At 37.3% G+C, this 20,885-nt stretch overlaps 2 protein-coding genes across 5 annotated transcripts in view; both read left to right on the top strand.

The window, feature by feature from the left end:
* GRIK2 (glutamate ionotropic receptor kainate type subunit 2) overlaps positions 1-20,885 on the top strand; it is a 661,376-nt gene that overhangs the window by 220,149 nt on the left and 420,342 nt on the right. The window lies entirely within an intron of this gene.
* Positions 16,135-20,098, top strand: LOC117199382 (ubiquitin carboxyl-terminal hydrolase 12-like). Its single transcript, XM_033418759.2, has one exon. It carries the CDS (start codon positions 16,341-16,343, stop codon positions 17,439-17,441), a length of 1,101 nt encoding a protein of 366 aa, XP_033274650.2. The 5' UTR covers positions 16,135-16,340; the 3' UTR covers positions 17,442-20,098.

Below are 20,885 nucleotides of genomic sequence, written 5' to 3'. Positions count from 1 at the left end.
CTCTTCTTCTTAGCATGCATGTGGAGATAGGCATGTGGGAACCCCGTGGTGCCAGCCTTTCAATGAGTTTCTCCACTCAACTTTCGGAGAATTTCTCCAGCACCCCAGTGGCTGTGGGCTGACTCTAGTCCATGCCGTCCAGCAGGTAGCTTCTTGTGTACCAGCTCCAGCCCACAGTGCTCCAGTGAACTCTGATGTCAGCCCAGAGGGTGACTTCTGGTGAGCTAGCTCTGAGCCAGAATGCCCCAGACAACCCTGTCATACCTTTCCTGACAAAGTCTGAATATCAGTCTTGTGGCCAGGGGATGGGAGAGCTTACAACCTGGCCCCTTCTTTAGGTTTTCTCCCTTATCCCTAGAAGTCAAACTTTCTCCCTAAATTTACTATTTCTGTAGTTTTTAGAAAATTCGTTTTCTAAGGAGTTGTGCTTTGGGGGAGGGACTCTTCAGCAGAAGTAGTTCCTGGCAAGACAGACAGCCTTTCTAGCAACCAAGGGAATAAATCCTTTAGGCTTGAAAAGGAATCTAGGAGGCACAGGGCAGAATTGGTAATACTTATATTTTTTGTTTTTCATAGACAGAAATTGTATCATCTCTCTTTAGCAGGAATGACCATGCTTTGCAGAATTGTCCATCAATAAATTTGTAGGTTTGAAGCAAAATTATATGCATGATCCTGGGAGCATGGGTATGAAGAGAAGATTAAAACATGGTGTCAGGGCTTCCCTGGTGGCGCAGTGGTTGAGAGTCCGCCTGCCGATGCAGGGGACACGGGTTCGTGCCCCGGTCCGGGAAGATCCCACATGCCGCGGAGCGGCTGGACCCGTGAGCCATGGCCGCTAAGCCTGCGCGTCCGGAGCCTGTGCTCCGCAACTGGAGGGGCCACAACAGTGAGAGGCCCACGTACCACAAAACAAAACAAAACAAAACAAAACAAAAAACATGGTGTCAGTTTTTAATGATAATTAGTATCTGGGGGACCAATAAAAATGTTTAAAAAGGAAACAATATAAATGAAAAGAAAATATAAGTAACAGTTTGATTCAACAGCAGAACAGATGCCACAAGGAATTACATTACATGATTAATTGCCAAATGAGCCACATTAAATCTCTGCTGGAACAAATAAAAATAAATTACCAAATTAATGATATGGACGATTATTGCTACAGGAGTTTAGTTGGAGTGGAGAGTTATGGAAACTGAGCAGTTGGAGGTAAGGTTGAAATGCTTCTAAATAAGGAATTTAAACTGTTTCTTCCAAGACCCTAGAACTGTTTGAAGGTGTTGACAGAAGGATTGTGAAGACCTTAGTAAGAACTTGGGCTGGCAGTAGTGCAATAGGTTAAGTAGCAGGAGACTCGGGGCAAGTAGACCAATCATAGGCAACTTTCAAAGTCTCGATATGAGCTGCCAGAGGTGAGATGGAAATGGAAGCTGCTTCCTTTATAAAAACTTCCTAATACTCTGTTCCTTGTTGATTTTTCCCTCTCATATGCTCCAGGCCTCACTGCTTAACACATTTTGGTCTTTGATAATTTGCTCTCATGTACTCAGTGTAACAATAATAATTAGGATTTGTGTAGTTTTACAGAGTGCTTTCACTGCTCATCTGACTCTTCCAAGTATACCATAAACTGGGCAGGACAGGAATTTTTATCACCATTTTTAGATATGCAAAGTAAGGTCCAGTTGTTTAATGTTATTACTCCCTTCTTATAACATCATAAACTTCTTCAAGCTACAAAGCTCATTTCTATCCTAGAATAATGCCTTGAATATGAAAAGCAGTCAACAAATTTTACTGGGATGAGTGGGAGCTCATACTTGAGGCACTATGATCTCATAAAATTAGGTGTTACAGATTATGATGCCAATAGATGACTCCAAGTAATATTAAAGTTGACTTTTTCATTTTTTACTTCAGAATGAGCAAGGTAGTTTTTGAATAGATGACAGCTTCATATGTTACTATAGGTGTAATATCACATTTGGGAGACCTTTTTCTCATGCTATTGGAAAACATTACAGAATTTACAGATAGAATGTTCTATAAGTATTTCTCTAAAATGAATACGCCGCCTCAAAGATAAATGTATCTATATTTGGATATACTTCCATTACACGAACCAAATCTCAGGAGAGAAAAAGGTATATGTGAGAGTAAAATTATGAAGCATTGGGTGTTGGATAATACATTAACTAGCTCACAATTTCTGATAATCACAATAGGTGATTTTCTTAATTTAGTAAGTCATTACTTTATTAAAGATACCTTGAAAAGAAAACAATTGCATGACAATTTAGTAATATAATAGAAGAAGCAGGATAACGTGGAAATAAGCACTGGAATGAGCTTTGATATTCCAGCTTTACCAGTAATTTATTTCATCAGCGTGGGAAAGTCGAAGGGTGTTGGAGTAGAAGATCTCTGAATTTTCTTTCAGATATTAAATACATTTTTTCAATTGTTATTATTTAATGTGTAGCTGATACTAGGGATACAATAGAGAATAAGAAAGATGTTTGTCCTACTGGATCTTATATACTGGTATTGTGTATTTGACTGATTTGTTGTATCACAAGTTGAAGTAGTCAGAGCTTGTGCTGCAATAAAAGCATTGTTTATTTCCAAAAAAAAAAAAAAAGCAGAACCATAAAAATTGGCCTGAGGCTGGGAAGTATAGCATATGTTTGAGATAAAGTTAGCCATGTATTTTACTTGGGTACTGGTAAAATTTTTAGATAATCTCAGAAACCAAGTGAGAAAAGAGCTTCAATAAAGATATAACAAAATCTATTACCAAAGAGATCTTAAGGAGGAGGAAAACAGAAAACTGATTATCAGTTAGTCCTTGGTGGCTTCTGAGTAAAATTCAATGGAGTAACAAGGCAAAGCCAGACTGAAGGAATTTACAGTATAAGTGGGTGGTAAGAAAGTACAGGCAGTGGCATATGGGTTATGTTTAAAGAAATATTTGTAGTTTAAAAATATGGGTAAAGATAAATAAGGTGGTGAGTTACAGAATGGCAGTAATATTTTTATGTTGTTTTAAAGGGAGAATAGAAAATATTAGTAGACAAGTAAGCATATGAGAGTGGATTTGGGCAAGGTAATGAATTCTGGAAGCTAAGTCAGGGCAAAATTGGGTGGTTAAACTTGAGGAACATAGGTAAAAGAAAGAGGAAGGTGAAGATACAGAGAAACTTAAAGTTGAATATCCATAGACTTTTCAAAATCCTGAGAAGTTTGAAATAGTTACTTTAGAGAACATGACAGGGAGTCAAAAACATGGAAACAAAAGGGAAAAAAGGAAGGAAGGTCAAGAGAATGAGAAGATAAGCCACAGACAAAAAGAAAATATTTGCAAAAGACATATCTTATAGAGAACTGTTATCCAAAATATACAAAGAACTCTTAAAACTTAACAGTGAGAAAACAACCAGATTTTAAAAGGGGCCCAAGACCTTAATGGACACCTCACCGAAGAAAATGTACAGACAGCAAGGAAAAAAACCTTACACATAATTTGTCATTAGGGAAATGCAAATTAAAACAACAGTACAGTACCATAACACACCTATTAGAATGGCCAAAATTCAGAACACTGACAACACCAAATGCTGATGAGGATGTGGAGCAACAGGAACTCTCATTCATTGCTGGTAGGAATGCAAAATGCAACAACCATTTTGGAAGACAGTTTAGCGGTTTCTTACAAAACTGTACATAGTCTTATCACATGATCCAGCAATCACATTCCTTGGTATTTACCCAAATAAATTGAGAACTTATATCTATACAAAAGCCTGCACACAAATACTTATAGCAGCTTTATTCATAATTGTCGAAACTTGGAAGCAGTGAAGATGTCCTTTAGTAGGGGAATAGATAAACTGTGGTACATCTGGATAATAAAATATTATTCAGGGCTAAAAACAATAAAGAGCTATCAAGCCATGAAAAGACATGGAGGAAGCTTAAATGTCTATTACCAAATGGTGGGAGCCAGTCTGAAAAGGCGACATACTGTATCATTCCAACTATATGACATTCTGGAAAGGGCAAAACTATGACTGTAAAAAGATTACTGGTTGCCAGGGGTTGTGGGGAGCGGTGGGGTAGGGGGGATAAATAAGTGGAATGTAGAGGATGTTTAGGGCAGCAAAAATATTCTGTATGATGCTACAATGATGGGTCCACGTCATTATAAATTTGTCCGAACCCATACGATGTACAACACCAAAAGTTAATTCCAGTGTAAACCATGGATTCTGAAATACTGTGATGTGTCAATGTAGGCTCATTAATAGTAAAAAAATATACCACTCTGGTGAGGGATGTTGATAACGGGGTGGGGGGTATGCATGTGGGGGGACAGTGGGTATGTGGAAATACCTGTACCTTTCAATTTTGCTATGAACCTAAAACTGCTCTAAAAATAGCCTTTAAATATAGGGAAAAATAATAATGATAGGCACTCATTAAATGAATGTTCTCTAATAGGCAGGAGGTTTGGAGGGTAATGGTATGTTTGGGGGACTTTTTCTATAAAGATCCAGACTTCAGAATTTGAAATTGGGAATTTGAAAACCATAAACTCCGTTGTAACAATTCCACTTTGCTTTGTAGCGTAGAAGCAGCCTTAGACAATACATAAGCCAAAAGGTGGTGTTGTATTCCAGTAAAACTTTATTTACAAAAACAGGTGGCAGAGCAGATTTGGCCTAAGGGACAACATAGTTTGCTGACTCCTGATCCAGATGTTGCCAGAGTCTATTTGGTTACAGATAAACCAAACTAGCATGGCTTTACGACTTTTCTGAATGTAAGAACAGGGATTTCCTGAATGTAAGAACAGGAATACACATACACATGTATGTACGTATGTATGTAGATATTTATATGTGTATGTGCATGTGTATTTTCATACATATATACATGTACCAGAAGTCATCTGGAATCTCTAACTTGTTGAATTTGAATAAGATTGGCCTGTTAGGGAGCCAATTTTTGTGGGCCTTATATTCTTTTGGTTATCTCTGCTTCTGATTTTCTGTCTACCAATTTTTTTCTGCTGTGTTTTGCATTCCATTCTTTACCTCTGCCCTGGGGTCAGCCTAACTGTGATTCACAACTTTTCTTCCCCACGCTTGAGCTCCAAGTCCATGAATACAAAAACATTGTGCAGAACACTACTGTTCTTTCACCAGAGGTCTGTGAATCTCTTGGAGTCCTTGCATGGTGATTCACATAGCAAACAATTTCCAACTTTAAACTGATTTCAGACATTCATATTCCTACAAGGCCTTTTGGTCGTCATGTCACAAAAAAATTCTCAGATCAGCAGTCAATTGGCCCAGATGGAATTGCTTTTAAACTGATTTTTTTTTTTTCCTTTCTGTCTGTGTCTTTTCTGTTCACTCTCAGGCAAAATAAATGAAAGAACAAATAATTGTGTCACAGAGAGATATTCAGATATCTTTTTCATTATTTCATTTCTACCAACAACCATCTCCTAGAAATTCACCTTTTTATCTGAGAGGCTTAATTTGTTATAAGCAGTACCAGGTTTTATTTTTCTAAACTAGGTTGTGGATTGCTAGACATCTGATTTATGTTACTCTGTGTGTTTACCACAACTCTGTATGGTTGGTATTGTCCTTTACACTTAAAAAATGACAGGAAGAATTGAGGAGGATCAAGGGATACAGTTGAAGAGCAAAAGCATGTTTTTAAGGAGTGAGTGAGTGAGTGGGATTTAGAATTCGGTGTCTCTGGGAAATGGGCTTGACGATATTCTAGGTTAAAATAAGAGATAATTAATATCACCCCATTCACCTTCTGCCATCTTCCCATAAAAGTAATCAAAAAAATCCTTAAATAGAAGCAATATTTTAACTGCAAGGGGAGATGGGAACAATGATTAAGGCTCTTCTAGATCCCAGGAGGACTTTCCTTTAAGAAAAATGCAGGTGGTTTCTGAAATAGAATAACTAAAGTGGAGGACTCGTTTTTAAAATGTCTTTATGTAATTTTGAGAAAATCCCTATCTGAACTTTTGTGCTGATTTTAGTGTATGTAAAAAGGACAATGGTTAGATCACTATCACTCAAGATGGTTGGTAGTGAATACTGAATTAGAATGTAAGCCTATTGGAATGCTAAGCTTATGAGTACAGGGATTTTTTTGTCTGTTTTGTACAGTGCTCTATTCCCTGGCACTAAGTAGATCCTGAATACTTGTTTGTTGAATGAATTAATTTAGAACATTCTCAGTTTTAAAACAATTCTGAGGCAATAGTATCTGTTTTGATAGAAGAGTCAGAAACATTATAAGTTACCCACTAGTCTCAGAGCGAGTTTAGTTTTCTGCACCGTTCCCATACCTGCCCTGTCTGCTGTTCCACTGGCATCACCCTTAGATCCACATCATAGCAAAGATTTTCTGTATCTTTAGTATAAGATTTATTAAAGAGATAGTATTTAAGTATAACAAAGATGTCGTCAGGGCCGCTTGGTCCTTTCCAATAACTTGAGGATTCTTTGGCAGGGGTGGGGATGGCATTTTACACAGTCACCTCTGGCTATAGTTGCTTCCTCTGAATTCTCCCATCTTTGTCAGGTCTTGCAGCTGTTACTGCATTCCTATAAATGTGAGACAAAGTCTCTCTTCCTTGATTACCCCCAAATACCATCCACACAAAGGAAGTATGACAAAACTCACTGAGTGGTTGTATGGGTAGATCACATGTAGTAAATTTGAATTGAATATTACAACTCCCTATTTTTAAAAGTTATTCGGACAATGTTCTCTTTCTGTCCTCCTGCATTTTCACCTATTCTCTCCTGTTTGTATCATATCAACTTGGCTTGTACTTGGCTTCCTAATTGTTCCAAGCCCCCTTTTTACAACTCTTCTTCCTAGTTCCCTTATCCTCGTCTCCAACCTTGATTTATTACTTCTTTTTACGCGGGCCTCTCACTGCTGTGGCCTCTCCCGCCGCGGAGCACAGGCTCCGGACGCGCAGGCTCAGCGCCACGGCTCACGGACCCAGCCGCTCCGCGGCATGTGGGATCTTCCCGTACCAGGGCACGAACCTGCGTCCCCTGCATCGGCAGGCAGACTCGGAACCACTGCGCCACCAGGGAAGCCTGATTTATTACTTCTTAAAAAGAACAGTTTGTCTTTCCTTTGTCTTGGCTCGTCCTGGTGGTGACATAGTTCGGTGCTTAAGGGTATGAGCTCCGGACTGAGACCTCCCTGGTGCTGGTTCTCCTCCGCTTTGCATTAGCTATGTGACCCTGGGAAATAGTCTTAACATTTCTGTGCCCTGGTTTAATTTCTTCTGTGGTTTTTGCAAGATTGTAATGAACTGATAAACGTAAAGCACTCAGAAAAGTATGGGATAATAGAAAGCTTTCGTTAAATGTTGGCTATTATTATCTTGCTTCAAGGTCTCTCTCCTTCAAAGGAAAAAGAAAAGAAAAGAAAAAGTACCTTGTCAATGTGTTTTACTAAACAGAGACAAATATACCTAACACAAGGAATTCAGTAGTCAACATTAATGTAAAATTATTTCCTCCCTGCTAAAGAAAACTAATTGTACTTCTTTGCTCTGAAACCAGAAGCCATTATACCCTCATTGGTCAGCTGGTTTTCTCTGTCCTGTGGAAAGTGATCATCATATTTTTATTTTTTTATGGGTGAGTTCACCTTTTTTAGATACTCTATGACAAAATTTTGAAGTTGTTAAATTCCTCACTTTTGTTGTATATATACAGCTTATAGGATTTTAGAGAAAACTGAATAGAATAAGAATTTGTCTTAACAGTTTTTCTAACAATGGCTTAAGATACCAGTTAATACCTCATAAACAGAAATTATTTCATTCTTTCTCTCATTGAAAAAATTTGAATTATACTGATTCTCAGAGGGGGAGAATCAATGAATGATAGTTTTTTTTTTTTTTTAAGAGATGGAGGGTAACTTAGAGATAATACAGTAGTGTATCTCTCTACATTTTAACATTTTCCATGAAGATTTTGAGCCCATTAGTTAGATGATTTGCGAAAGTTTTTGTGTCTGAGTGACAGGATTGGAACAAAGCAACTCTGAATGCCACTGTTCCTGTACTCTTCCTTGTTGATGTTATGTAACTGTAGAAGAAAATGGAAAACCAGTTACCTGTATAAACAGTCAGTACGGAAAGTACAGAAAGAACAATCCTGCTTTCATATGTCTCCCGAGGTGAATGTTCAACAGTAATGTGAATTTATCACTTATTTGAATTGTTAAGTGATTCACACCACATTGGTTGAATCCCTACTCAAAGAAAATTATCTTCCAGAATAAGATTGCCATCTTTTTTATTCCTATACAAAATGCTCAACCTACTTCTTATTGAATACCTTCTCCTATTGTATTCATTTACATAATAGGTGTCTAAAGCATTATTTCAATCTATTAACTTCCTTTGGGCTAACACAAGTCAAATCAATAACACAATCCCCAATCTCAAAGACCTTATCATTTAACTGAAAAATAATGGATGTGAAATAGACCTAAGAGTGCAAATAATCAGCATATACCTCGTCATTGTCAATTGAATAGAGCAAAATTTCACAAATTCCAATGTGTTCACATCAAGCCAAAGTAGATAGAGTAGTTGATTTAACTGGCTTAATCATCGCTACCTTAGAAGCAAGTGGATATTTTGTTACAGGTCTGAGAAAAGAGGTTAGAAGCATGAGCTTGTGGATAAGACAGGTTCTTGTAGATCACTGTGGGAGAGAAACAGCATAGTCACAATTTTGGAAAGCAGAATTTTTGGTTGGGGTACTGAAGTTCACATGATGGGAAAGAAGAGTTGTTTAATTTTGGAGGTGGAATGAGAATGAGGCTGGAATTATTTGTAGAGAAACTTAAAGACCATGCTCAGCAAAATCTGAATATAATTTTATAATTTAATGTGCTTTGCTTTTACTCTCTTTTGGCAAGACCTTCCTTCATAAACTGAAAATAACTCATGAATGAATTATAACCAGTATCTCTTCATGTTTTAGAAGCTCCATGAATTTATAATGAATTCTATTCTTTGTATTCTCTATTTGAGTGATGAAAGGGTCAGAAGAACAATTTATAGGTTAAATGATATTAGAGAACTGTGCATTGTATGACATATTTCATTAAAGCAGAGGCTATGAGCTGGGGCTTTAACAACCAGGAATTTCACACATCTGACCAACAATCTTGTTCATAGTTACTTTTATAATTGCCAAGAATAAGAAAAAAGAACTGTGTGCGTGCATTTTTAAAAATTTTACAATTGTAGTTTCTATTCAGAGTGGATTTTAGTTGTGAGGGGATACAATGTCATATAAAATATAAACATAAGGTATAATAATTACTTCTATAATGCTTATGTAAAGTATAAAAATTTGTCTATAACTAAGTGTTCTGAAAATTTATAATAGCAACATACTAAAATTGGAATTGAAATCCTTTTAAGGATGTATCTTTGTTAGTAGAAAAGGTTAGTTAAAAATTATCCCAAGAAAATTAAAAACCAGATTGAAGCCCTTGCTTCTCATTAAAAGGTTAATAGCTACCATTTGAAAACTTGCCTTAGAATCTCTCTGTTCATAAAATTAAAATATAAATGTTTTAAAGTGAAAGCTTAATGTAATATGTAATGTGTAATTGTAATATAACACCAGGTGCATAATGCAGTAGTATCCAATGGATGTTATTGGTAACTGACAATAAATCAATTAAAATTTTTCAGACATCTTCCACTTGCTTTTCTAGAGCCATGAAGTTTCTTGGGAGCCTAGTTTAATATACATAAAATTATGGCAGAAATAAAAAACAACGCAAGACAATGTATAATTAAGTGATATATGGCACAGTTTTAAGTTTTGTTAAGGTTTAGCACAAGTAAACATTGCCTTTAAGAAGAATAGACATTTTCCAAATTTTGTAGCACTCATTTTATTCATTTTAGTCAGTGGCAAAAGGGAAGTTTCAGACCCAAGGATGATAAACTATGCTATTTGAAGGGCTGTTAGAAGGCAAGAAGATTGCTTAATTATCCACATAATGATAGTTTAAAAAGCGAATAATTTATTTAAATATGTAATGACCTATTTGATGATGAACATTTTTTTCCTGCTCTTTACTTCTCAAGATATGATATTGTAGTTTCCTTATGGTAATGTGTAACATTTAAAAAATAATATTGAATAGCTTCCTTTTCTGGGTATAATTAAGCATACTATGTCCTCAAAACAGTGGGTGGCTTGACCTTGATATTTAAAGTAGGCCTACAAATTTGAAGAAATAAAAAGAACAATACATGTAGTGAAAGGGGAAGTGTTCACCGTTGTTATTGATTTTTGGAATCTTATATAATTATTGGATGAAATAATCCCATTGATTTATACCTTTCCCTTTTGGCTGTATACCATTCTATGAGACATAAAGCGTCACCATTTACGTTTTTGAATGAATTCCTATCTTGCATTCTCTCTAAACAAAATGCATATGTTGTGGCTGAAATGCAATGGAAAGGTCTGATGTTTGCATACAGAAGACCTGGGTTTGAGTCCTCACTGTATCACCTTTCTGCTGTGTGATATTGAACAAGTCACTTAATTTCTCTGAGCGAAACTAATTTTTCATCTGAAAAATGGCACAGTATTAATACTTTCTTCACCCATAGTGCATCTATGCTTGCTTATGAAAACACTGTACCCATTATCAAGGGCTGTGGAGTCATTAGGTTTTGTATTATTTTCCCTTCCCTTTCCTCCCTCTCTCTCTCCCTCTGTGACTCCATTCCTTCTCTCTTTCTTTCATTTTCATTCCAATAGCTATCCATATTGGGGAAGATTCTAAAAGCAAAAAAACAAAGCTTATATAGTGTTCTTTAAATTGCTTAAAAGTTGAGTAAAAGATTAAAAAATCTTTTAACTCAGTTTTTCACTTTTTATGCAGATATTTAGGTGTCCTCTAAGTACAAGATGACTAGATACCTTCCATGATTACCTTGCTATAAGCTGAAATCAGAGTTATTTCTTCCTAACCTTTTCTTCCAAGCTTGAACAAAAGCCATGGAAAATGATTTTGTACAGTAGCTCCTTAGCATAATAATTTCATAGGGTAGAAATATAACGATTGGATTATTTCAAATACATAACCTCTTTCTAGAAAGTACAGCTCACTTCCTATTCTTGGATAAGATAATAATTTTCTAGTGCATGTGGCATGAAAGGCAGCAGGCTGACAGAAATCCACAGTTATATGATTTCTGCTGTCCAGTATAAGGTCAATGGTTAATTAAGTCACCACCAGTGGAGATTTGATCATGGATGAGGTCTCTAACTTTACCTGTATTACTGGGCTCTCACTGGATGACTCAGCTAAGTCATTATATTAATTTTGCTTCCTCCAGACAGGTACATGACTCAGACTGGACTGACACAGGGGATTTAGGTTGTGATGCTGTAATAGTACTTTCTCGATACCATTACCCATTCAGAAAATGCACATTCACCTTAGAACCAGGATTTAATTTTGAAAGTTTTGTTTGTCATGCAAATTAATGACATGTTGTCATGGATAATTTAGGTTGGCAAGGATCTTACGGGTACTTTTATTCACTGATTCATTACATGATTCACTCATTCATTGCCACAAAGAGTCACTGAATATCTCCGTTGTGCTAAGCACTGTGCTGGGCACTGGAATTAAGTAGATGAACAGCATCAGCCTTGACATCACTCAGGTCCTTCAAGGTCCTCAGTTCACAACCAGGTAAACTGAGGCCAAGAACATTTAATTGACTTGCTTAAGGTTTAGAGTTAGTTAATGGCTGAGCCAGAACTAGAATCTCAGGCTCTGAACCACTACCTTGCTTGGAAGTTACCGTAACTTTGATGCTTTTTAATTTTTCCTGTCACTGCACATAAGCATGATATAGTAAGATTAGGCATCATATATTTAACAGCACATAAATAATAAAATTTAAACAACAGACACTAGAGAAAACTAAGGTGCATTTAGATGCAGGTAGTGTAAACAGCCCAAGAAAATCTGTCCCTGCTTTAGAGGAAGACTATCTTTGTACCATTTTCTTAGTATCTTCATTTTGTGAATCTGTCCATAAATAACCTTCTCTCTCTTTCCTCTGAAGTGTACTTCATGTCACATTTTCTGTATGACAACAGGTATGTGAGAAGAAAAACAAATGGCGCTTCTACTCAGATTAGGATTATGGGATATTTGTTATCCTCTGACAAAAGCTAAATACATATTCACAGGATCCTACAAAGTGTAGTAGAAATTCCATCTCTGCCTCTAGGCTGCCTTCAACTAGGTTACACCAGGCAGTTAGGGATATATATTGATTCTTTTACGTCTATTGCGAGGAATCCATTTTTGGATGTTGGGCTGGGAAACAGTTTAGGTTGTGGCTTATGTATATTTATAGTGCTTGAATTTACTCTCTTGCTGTTCCCCTGTGTGAATTGTTGTACTGGTTCATTCTGACAGCATTGGATGAGGCACAACGTTTTAACCTCTTTTCTCTTGTAATTATATAAACATGTACACTGTACATGGTGACCTGGGAATGCTGATCAGAACATCTGTTATGATAAACAGAACAGTGAATGAGAGTTGATTTTTGACTTGTAAAGTACTGAACGCCACTCTTCTGATCTGTGGCTTTATGCAAATGAGAATGTTTGAAAACGTTGCTGAAACCTGTCATCCTTTAACTTACCAGAAATAGAAAGAGAATTTGCTATTTCTTGTTCTTACATGGGTGCTGCCCAGCTAGAGAGGTATTTGTCTTTCTTGGAATCAATTAACATTTATAGCAATTTGTGTAGTAATTTAAGCATTCTAGAGCCTGCAGGAAAGCGCCAGCTTAAAGTAACCAATAATGTCAGGATAAGCTCAAGACATTCTTGGCAAAGGTCCTTCAGTATATAATCAGCATCAGTTCCATATGTCCTTGGTCATCGGGGGCTAAGGAGCCAAGAGCCATGGGGTAAAATTTGATAAAGTGAATATTACTGTCATTATCCTTCTCCTAAAATGATTAGTTAAAGAAGACCGTGGATTCAGTGGCAGATAATGAGCTCACCTTGCATGAGAGACAACCTTTGCCCATTCTTCTGATTCCTTACAAACCCTCTTCACTACATCGTGATGGCCAATCTCAGGAGAAGTATGTAACCTTTCCCATTATCAACTTGGCTACAAGTAGAAGACATTTTAAGATATGACTTTTAAGTTACTTTTCCTGTATTTGTTTTGCATTGATTTTTAAATATCTTTAATTTATTTTTTTTCCATTTAGCTTACAGTTGTCCTCTAATTTAAAAAGCAACAATTTTGATTTTGAATTGCTTAGTACTTTTGAGGCTTGGGAGAAAATTTCAACCGAGTTACTTACTACTCAAACACATATTGGAAAGTGCTGTTCTGGGAGATGTAGGGGATGCAACATTGTCCCTGCCTGATTGGAATCGCTTTTCTAAAAGCAGGACATTTTCTAGCTCAACTTTCAAGGTCATTGTTCTATAGAGATAAAATGGTTCATTTCTATAGTGATGGACTAAGTCTGCTGAATCTATATTTGGATAATTTCCTGTGATTGAAAATGTTCTCCCTTTAGCTTGGGTTCTTTCCAGTCCTAAGAATCTAAAATCGTATAATCTTCCATCCTAAATTACCCCATCCTCAAAAATTGTTTCTGTCTGATACAAAGGTATCTCAGAGATATAAAAATTCTTTTTATTTCAGGAAGTCCAGAAAATAGTCATTATCTATATTCCTATTATTCATAGATATTCTCCATTAATATTTTGGTATATATCCTTTCAGACATATTTCTATGTATTTTTTATATGTATGTATCTGTAGGTAAATATTTAGACATAACTAAAATGATATAGCTAAGTTTTATTGAGATATCTCTGTTGTTGTAAGAATTTTAGTTTATTCTCTCATTTAATTTTCACAACAATCCTATGAAGTTAGTACTTGGTAATACCAATATAACATAGCAGTTTTTTTCCAATGGGCTGAACTGGGCTGTGAACCCAAGCAGGCTGACTCCAGAGACCTTATTTTGAACCATTACATAATACTGCCTCTTAAAAACATGCCAAATTTTTACTTACTATTTCTTTAGCAATATATCCTGAATATTTTTCCATGTCAATAAATGTACGTCTACCCAAGGATATTAATGATTGCACAGTATTCCATTGGTGGTTTCCAACGCTATGTAGAACCACTCTGTAGATGATGTACATTTAGATTGTTTCTAGTTTATTTCCTTATTAAAAATGATCCTACTATGAACATCTTTGAACACATATAATTTCTGGTATAATTTGTCTAACTCTTCAAGATCTGTGCTATTTGCCTTTCTGCTGATACAATTTGCCCTGCAGAATTATCTGCTCAAAGATTATTCCTTGATCCTGCAGGTCAATAAAATTATATTAATGCAGGACATATTTATTGAGCACCTACTGTGTGACAGACACTCAGCTAAGAGCTAGGCATTCCACTATAGCAAATGCTTGAGTTTACAGGCTAGTCTCACTAACTTATGAACCTTAGACACATTTTTTTTTAAAGCTTTGCTTGATTATAGATCCATAGTTCATTTCCAGGGTATGTTTAGGAGCAGTACCAATTTTCAATGAAAATATGTTTCGCGTGTGTCTGTGTGCGTGTGCGTGTGTGTGTGTGTGTATGTTTTGACCCACTCTCCATTCCGAACACACAAAAAACCTCGTAATCTACAACTGGGTCGTTTCATTTGACCTTAAGGCACACTTGTTTAGGCTGTATCTACATAGAGTCAGTGTAAACATTTTTGTCAGTTACATATTGCTTTGTTTGACAGTATCAGGCCACTACATTTTCTCCCCTACTTTGTCTCTGGATTAACTAGCTAGTTAAATTTTCTTCAGATCCTGCTTTTGTATGAGTCTTTGTGGGTGTATATCAGTTTTGCATGCATACTCACATATGTGTACATTGTTTCTATATTAGATCTCTACTGGCTTAGTCACATTATCTCCAATTAAAATTCCACACTGCTTTCTCCAGTTAGATTTTTGGAAAAAGAAACTTAATAACTTTAATACTGTATTTATGTATTTACAATTTCCCTGATATACAATTGTTTGCAGTATTTTCTTTCCATATCTGCTTTGAATTTTTTCAGTTTTTAAATTTCTCAGGAAATAATGTCCATTATTGAATACTGAAACTAGTTCTGAAGTTATAATTTTTATATAAATTCCAATTAGCCTTAGAGATATAGTCTTCTATTTTACAGACTGTCCTAATTATAAAAATAATTCACGAGACTGTAATTTATATAGGGCTTTAGCAAATAAGTGAGGTCTTCTGGATTGTGTGAGGAGAATCAACAAGGAAGGGAAACAGTCTGATCCACATGATTCTCGTAGTTGCCTGGGAAAAGGAAAATAAATAATGGCTATTTGGTCAATTTCTGTAATATTTCTTTTATATTATATTGGTATAAAAATATGATTTTAATTTCATTCAATTTATTTTGTGTTAATGCAATACTCTCATATTCTCTCCCCACATTAGTGGTTTATTCTTCAAACATTTATTAAACACACACTGTATGCCTAGCACTGAGTTAAGTCCAGTGGGTCAAAGATGAGTAAGTTCCATACATGAGGAACCATGTACGGTAATAGAAGGTTATGCCACATGATGCAGTTGGAAGTACTAGAAAAGAGGAATGAAAAAAGTATTGCAAACGAGAGGCTTGAAATCTATCTGAGGGAGTTTGTGGAGAGGTAGGCTTCACAACAGAGATGATGAGGTTTTATTAATGGTAACATGAATCCTAAAATTTTTAATAATCTCAAAAAACTTTATATCTGATTAATACTACAGATGTTAAAAAGGGAAACAAAATATTTTTAAGGATTTAAGAAACCTATCCACAGCCCCAGCGCGCTGGGCGGGGTGTGCGGCGGGCGGCTTCGCGGGCAGGCGCGGGCCGCGAGGCAGCGGCTGCGCCCTGCGCCGGGGAGGAGCCGGGGGCGGGCGGGCAGCCGGCAGGCGGGGGCTGGGGCCCGCGGCAGGGAGTGCCGGAGCGCCGGCGGCGACGACGGCAGCTGCGGCTGAGCAGGGTCGGTGCGTGGGTCCGCGGCAGCTCGGGGTCCGCCCGCTGGCTGCGGTGCGAGCGGGCGGCCCGGCTGCCCTCCTCCCCCGCCCGCCGCCGCCGCCGCCGCCGCTGTGATTGGGTGGAAGATGGCGCTGGGCGGATGGAAATCCTAATGACAGTCTCCAAATTCGCCTCCATCTGTACCATGGGCGCCAATGCCTCGGCATTAGAGAAAGAGATTGGTCCAGAACAGTTTCCAGTCAATGAGCACTATTTTGGATTAGTCAATTTTGGGAATACTTGCTACTGCAATTCAGTTCTTCAAGCACTTTATTTTTGTCGTCCATTTCGGGAAAAAGTTCTCGCGTACAAGAGTCAACCTAGGAAGAAGGAGAGTCTTCTTACGTGCTTAGCAGACCTCTTCCACAGCATCGCTACCCAGAAGAAAAAGGTTGGAGTCATACCTCCTAAGAAGTTCATAACAAGATTACGGAAAGAAAATGAGCTTTTTGACAACTACATGCAGCAAGATGCCCATGAATTCTTAAATTACCTACTAAACACGATTGCCGATATCTTACAAGAAGAGAGAAAGCAGGAAAAGCAAAATGGTCGTTTGCCCAACGGTAATATTGACAGTGAAAATAACAACAGCACACCAGACCCAACGTGGGTTCATGAGATTTTTCAGGGAACATTAACTAATGAAACCAGATGTCTTACTTGTGAAACTATAAGCAGCAAAGATGAAGATTTTTTAGACCTTTCTGTTGACGTGGAACAAAACACATCCATTACTCACTGCTTAAGGGGTTTTAGCAACACAGAAACTCTATGCAGTGAATACAAATACTACTGTGAAGAGTGCCGCAGCAAACAGGAAGCACATAAACGGATGAAAGTTAAAAAGCTGCCCATGATTCTAGCTCTGCATCTGAAAAGATTTAAATACATGGATCAACTTCATCGATACACAAAACTTTCTTACCGGGTCGTTTTTCCCTTAGAACTTCGTCTATTTAACACTTCAGGCGATGCAACCAATCCTGACAGAATGTACGACCTCGTGGCCGTCGTGGTTCACTGTGGAAGTGGTCCCAATCGAGGCCATTATATTGCAATAGTTAAGAGTCATGATTTTTGGTTGTTGTTTGATGACGACATTGTAGAAAAAATAGATGCACAAGCTATCGAAGAATTCTACGGGTTGACGTCAGATATCTCAAAGAACTCTGAGTCTGGCTACATCCTTTTCTATTAGTCCCGGGACTGAGGGAACCACGATGAAGAGAGACCTTCTGCCTCATTTCTTCTCTGGTTATTTGGGAAAGGATCAAGCACCAGTTTTCCAAGAAAAGAGAAATGCAGGAAGCTCAGGGGGCAGTAGCACACTTTGCACACAGTAAAGCAAAGACTGGATTAACACGCTCTTCCTACCGTGGTAGTTGATTGATTTGCTCAGGTATCATGCTGTCTGCACAGTTCCATACAACGAGGCAGTGAAATCAGAGATACCAGCTCCTCTTGTAAAACAGCCTTCCAGTAATTGACATGCATTTTCTCTTCATTAATTGCACCAGTAATGATTGAACTCCTTGGGGGTGCAGTAGAAAGAAGAGGAATCTGTGAGGTTGTACTGACAATTGCAGGAGATGATGTTGAACACACTGCATACATTTGCCTGGTTGAACACATCGAGAAGCAATACTGGGTGGTCTTTTCAAGCGTAAACCAGAAATACTTTTGGGCCCAACACTTGCAGTTGCCTTCCTGATGTAAAGAAACTAACAGATACTAGAATCCAGTGTCAGGAAGACAAATACGTTTGCTTCTCTGAAGAAGCTTATAATAATATACAGTATATGTATATCTAGGGAACAGTTGGTCAAAAGTGGCTTTTTGTTTCCCCAAGGGGAAAGACTGGCTTTGTAATTATAATTTTTTTCCTTATTTATTTTACTTAAAACTGGTAGAGTCTAAGTATTGTATGAAGTGCCCATGATTCTGTCAGTAAATTTCAGCATATTTTTATCAGTTTTTGTCAGTTTAACTAATCCTTTTGTTTGTTTCTGTTTTTAAGGTGAATTTTAAACTCTGTTTTAAATCATAAGTTACCTTAAGAAAAATTGCAATGAGAGGAGGTACATATTCTTTTTCGGGAGGAACTGATATCTCTGGCTAAAGATTTGTCCTAGTTGTTAGTTATGTCATTCAGTTTTAATTTCAGTAAAATTAAAAACTATCCCAAATTCCCTGTCATTGTGGAATGATCTAAGAAGTCCTGGTGCGGCAGTGGTGTGCGGCCTTGAGAGTTCGTCAGTGCTCTGCTTCAGGTTGAGGCCACGTTTGGAAAACTCATGTCATAGCAGCTACGTTACTTTCAAATGTTCTTTATCCTGGAAAGAAGTGATCCATCCCAGCCCCAGCTCCTGGAGAGCTAACAGACTCTGTGAGGGTTACATTTTAATGAGGTCGACCAGAAGTACTTTGAAAGCAAGTCTTTTTTTTTTTTTTTTTCCCCTTCCACCTTTACAGATGTTATTGGAATTAACTTTGTGTTTAAGACTTCATTCTGTTGGCAGTTTGAAGAAGTAATATGTGTGATGCAAGATGTATGTAAACCATTGCAGTTGACACTTTGCCATGCATCAAGAAGTTGTCTGACAGTGGCCGAATGTAACTTGCTGAAAATAATTGAATATGTATTCAAGATAATAGCAATCAGGCCTTAGATGTTCTTTATTCATGTTTTCTCGAGGCAGGAATCTTTTTCTTTTAATCGTTGTAATTTTGTAAACTTATTTTACTAATACTGTTGAATCTGAAAAACAAGCAACAAAAAAATGTTTTGTCTGCTGCTATTATTAACATTTATTATCTGTATCTTTTAGCTCAGGAAATGACTTCACCTGTTCGTTCCATGGATCGATCTTTAACAGGGTCACTTTAGCTAATGGGGCTGTTGAAACAGATGTACTGGGAGAAAATGATGATATATTTTGACAGATTGCTTTTTAAGAGACAGTTTCTAAAGCCTTGCCCTGGCTGGAATGGTTCTGGTACAGATTATATGGCCCGCCTGATCCACCACCACGGCACAGAGAATCACAACCAAGAGTGTGGGCAAGGTGATAGCCGCGGAGGTGGAGGCATTTTTTATTTTGAGGGCTTTAGCCAAATTGTCTTGGAATTTAAAGCGCAATTTCTGCAGCTTTCGGTATGGAGACGACGAGTAACGTGAAGCTGAACCAGTTTTTCCTTGCGTTGGGCCACAACATGTATGAGAAAGAGAGGTGAAGTCATTTGCATAAAGGTACAGCCTTGGGTTACTACGTTGTGTTTGTTTTTACATTTTGCATTTAAAAAAACGTACAGTGAAGTAAAAGCCAAGGTTAGATTTCCTATTAAAGCAAGTTCTAGCGTTGTTTTTGAGTTCCATGGTAGTCACACACTGTTCACATCTACACCCTGTTTAATAGGATGACTTGTCGGGAGGGGACGATGGGGTGACGGTTGTCAGTTTTCTGTGTACACTCTGAGTGCAGCTGCATCTACGTAAAATGTCTTGAAGCTTCTCAGAAATACAGTATACTTTAAAAACATGTAGGGTTAGGGTCGGGGGAAAAATGCAGATATAGTAAGTAAGAAAAGTGACCCATATCGAATGCGTTGTGAGGTTGTGTGCTGGTCCGACTGATGGAACTGAGGGGTGGGTTTCAGTTGTAAATGGTGGCTGATTGCTGTCTAACTGTGTACATGTATGTTGGGATGGCTATCCCATATTTTGTATATTGGAATAAAAATTTCTATAAATTATCATAACTGAAAGTAAATATTCTAAATTAAGTCTCACTTCTAAGTCACATGGCTTCTGTCTTGGCGGCTTTACCTTTAGAAGTTGGCTTGAGACAGGAGCCCTGAGACTTTGGGCAAAGAGAAGAGGTGAGGAATGTAATATATGGGTCTCGTCGCCTCTAACCATCCGTGTAGGGTTTTTTCTTTCCTTGACGGCAGTAGAAAGACCTCACTCCCATAACTTACTACTCTTGATACTTTCTTTAAAGCTACTTTTCAATAAAGATTCTCTCATGAGGTATTTACCTGGGAGTTGGGAGGCTAAGGTGCTCAGGTCCTGGCTCTTCAGTGAATTTAACTGTGTGACCTTGGGCAAGTCACTTAACCTCTCTGTGCTTCAGTCTCCCTATCTTGTAAAATGGGAGTAATACCTACCTCACAGGGTTGTTGTGGGGATTAATTAGATATAATGTCTGTAAAGCATCTAAGGTTCTTGAAGAAGGCGCTATATAAATACAAAATAATATCTATTAAAGTTGGTTTATTTGTGGAAAAAAAAAAAAAAAAGAAACCTATCCACAAAAGGTATAAATAAACAGTTCCTTTCTTTATTATTTTTTAATCCCCTCATTTAAAACAAAATAATAAACACACAAAATAACATGGCTCATACATATTAGTTAATAGCATAAAGAAGATTTTTGTTAAGAAACTCTGCAAAATAAATATGTAAGGGAGAATGAAAGGACTTTCTTGACGTTATAGTCCAGATAAATAATGTAAATTATTTTGTATGTGATATCAAATTACATATTTAGGTTGCTTCATGGATTACATGATTACTATTAAACTGATTGCTGATTTTTTGAAATATCAATTCGCTAGCCATCTTTTTTTATTACTGTTTTTA

This window comes from Orcinus orca, chromosome 12, assembly GCF_937001465.1.
Source record: "Orcinus orca chromosome 12, mOrcOrc1.1, whole genome shotgun sequence".
In the NCBI taxonomy this organism is placed as follows: Eukaryota; Metazoa; Chordata; class Mammalia; order Artiodactyla; family Delphinidae; genus Orcinus; species Orcinus orca.
Note: the sequence above shows the minus strand (reverse complement) of the source record. Positions and strands in the feature narration are given on the sequence as shown.

Excerpts from the sequence above, each read along its gene's own strand:
- LOC117199382 (XM_033418759.2), top strand. The coding sequence starts at position 16,341 with ATGGAAATCCTAATGACAGTCTCCAAATTCGCCTCCATCTGTACCATG.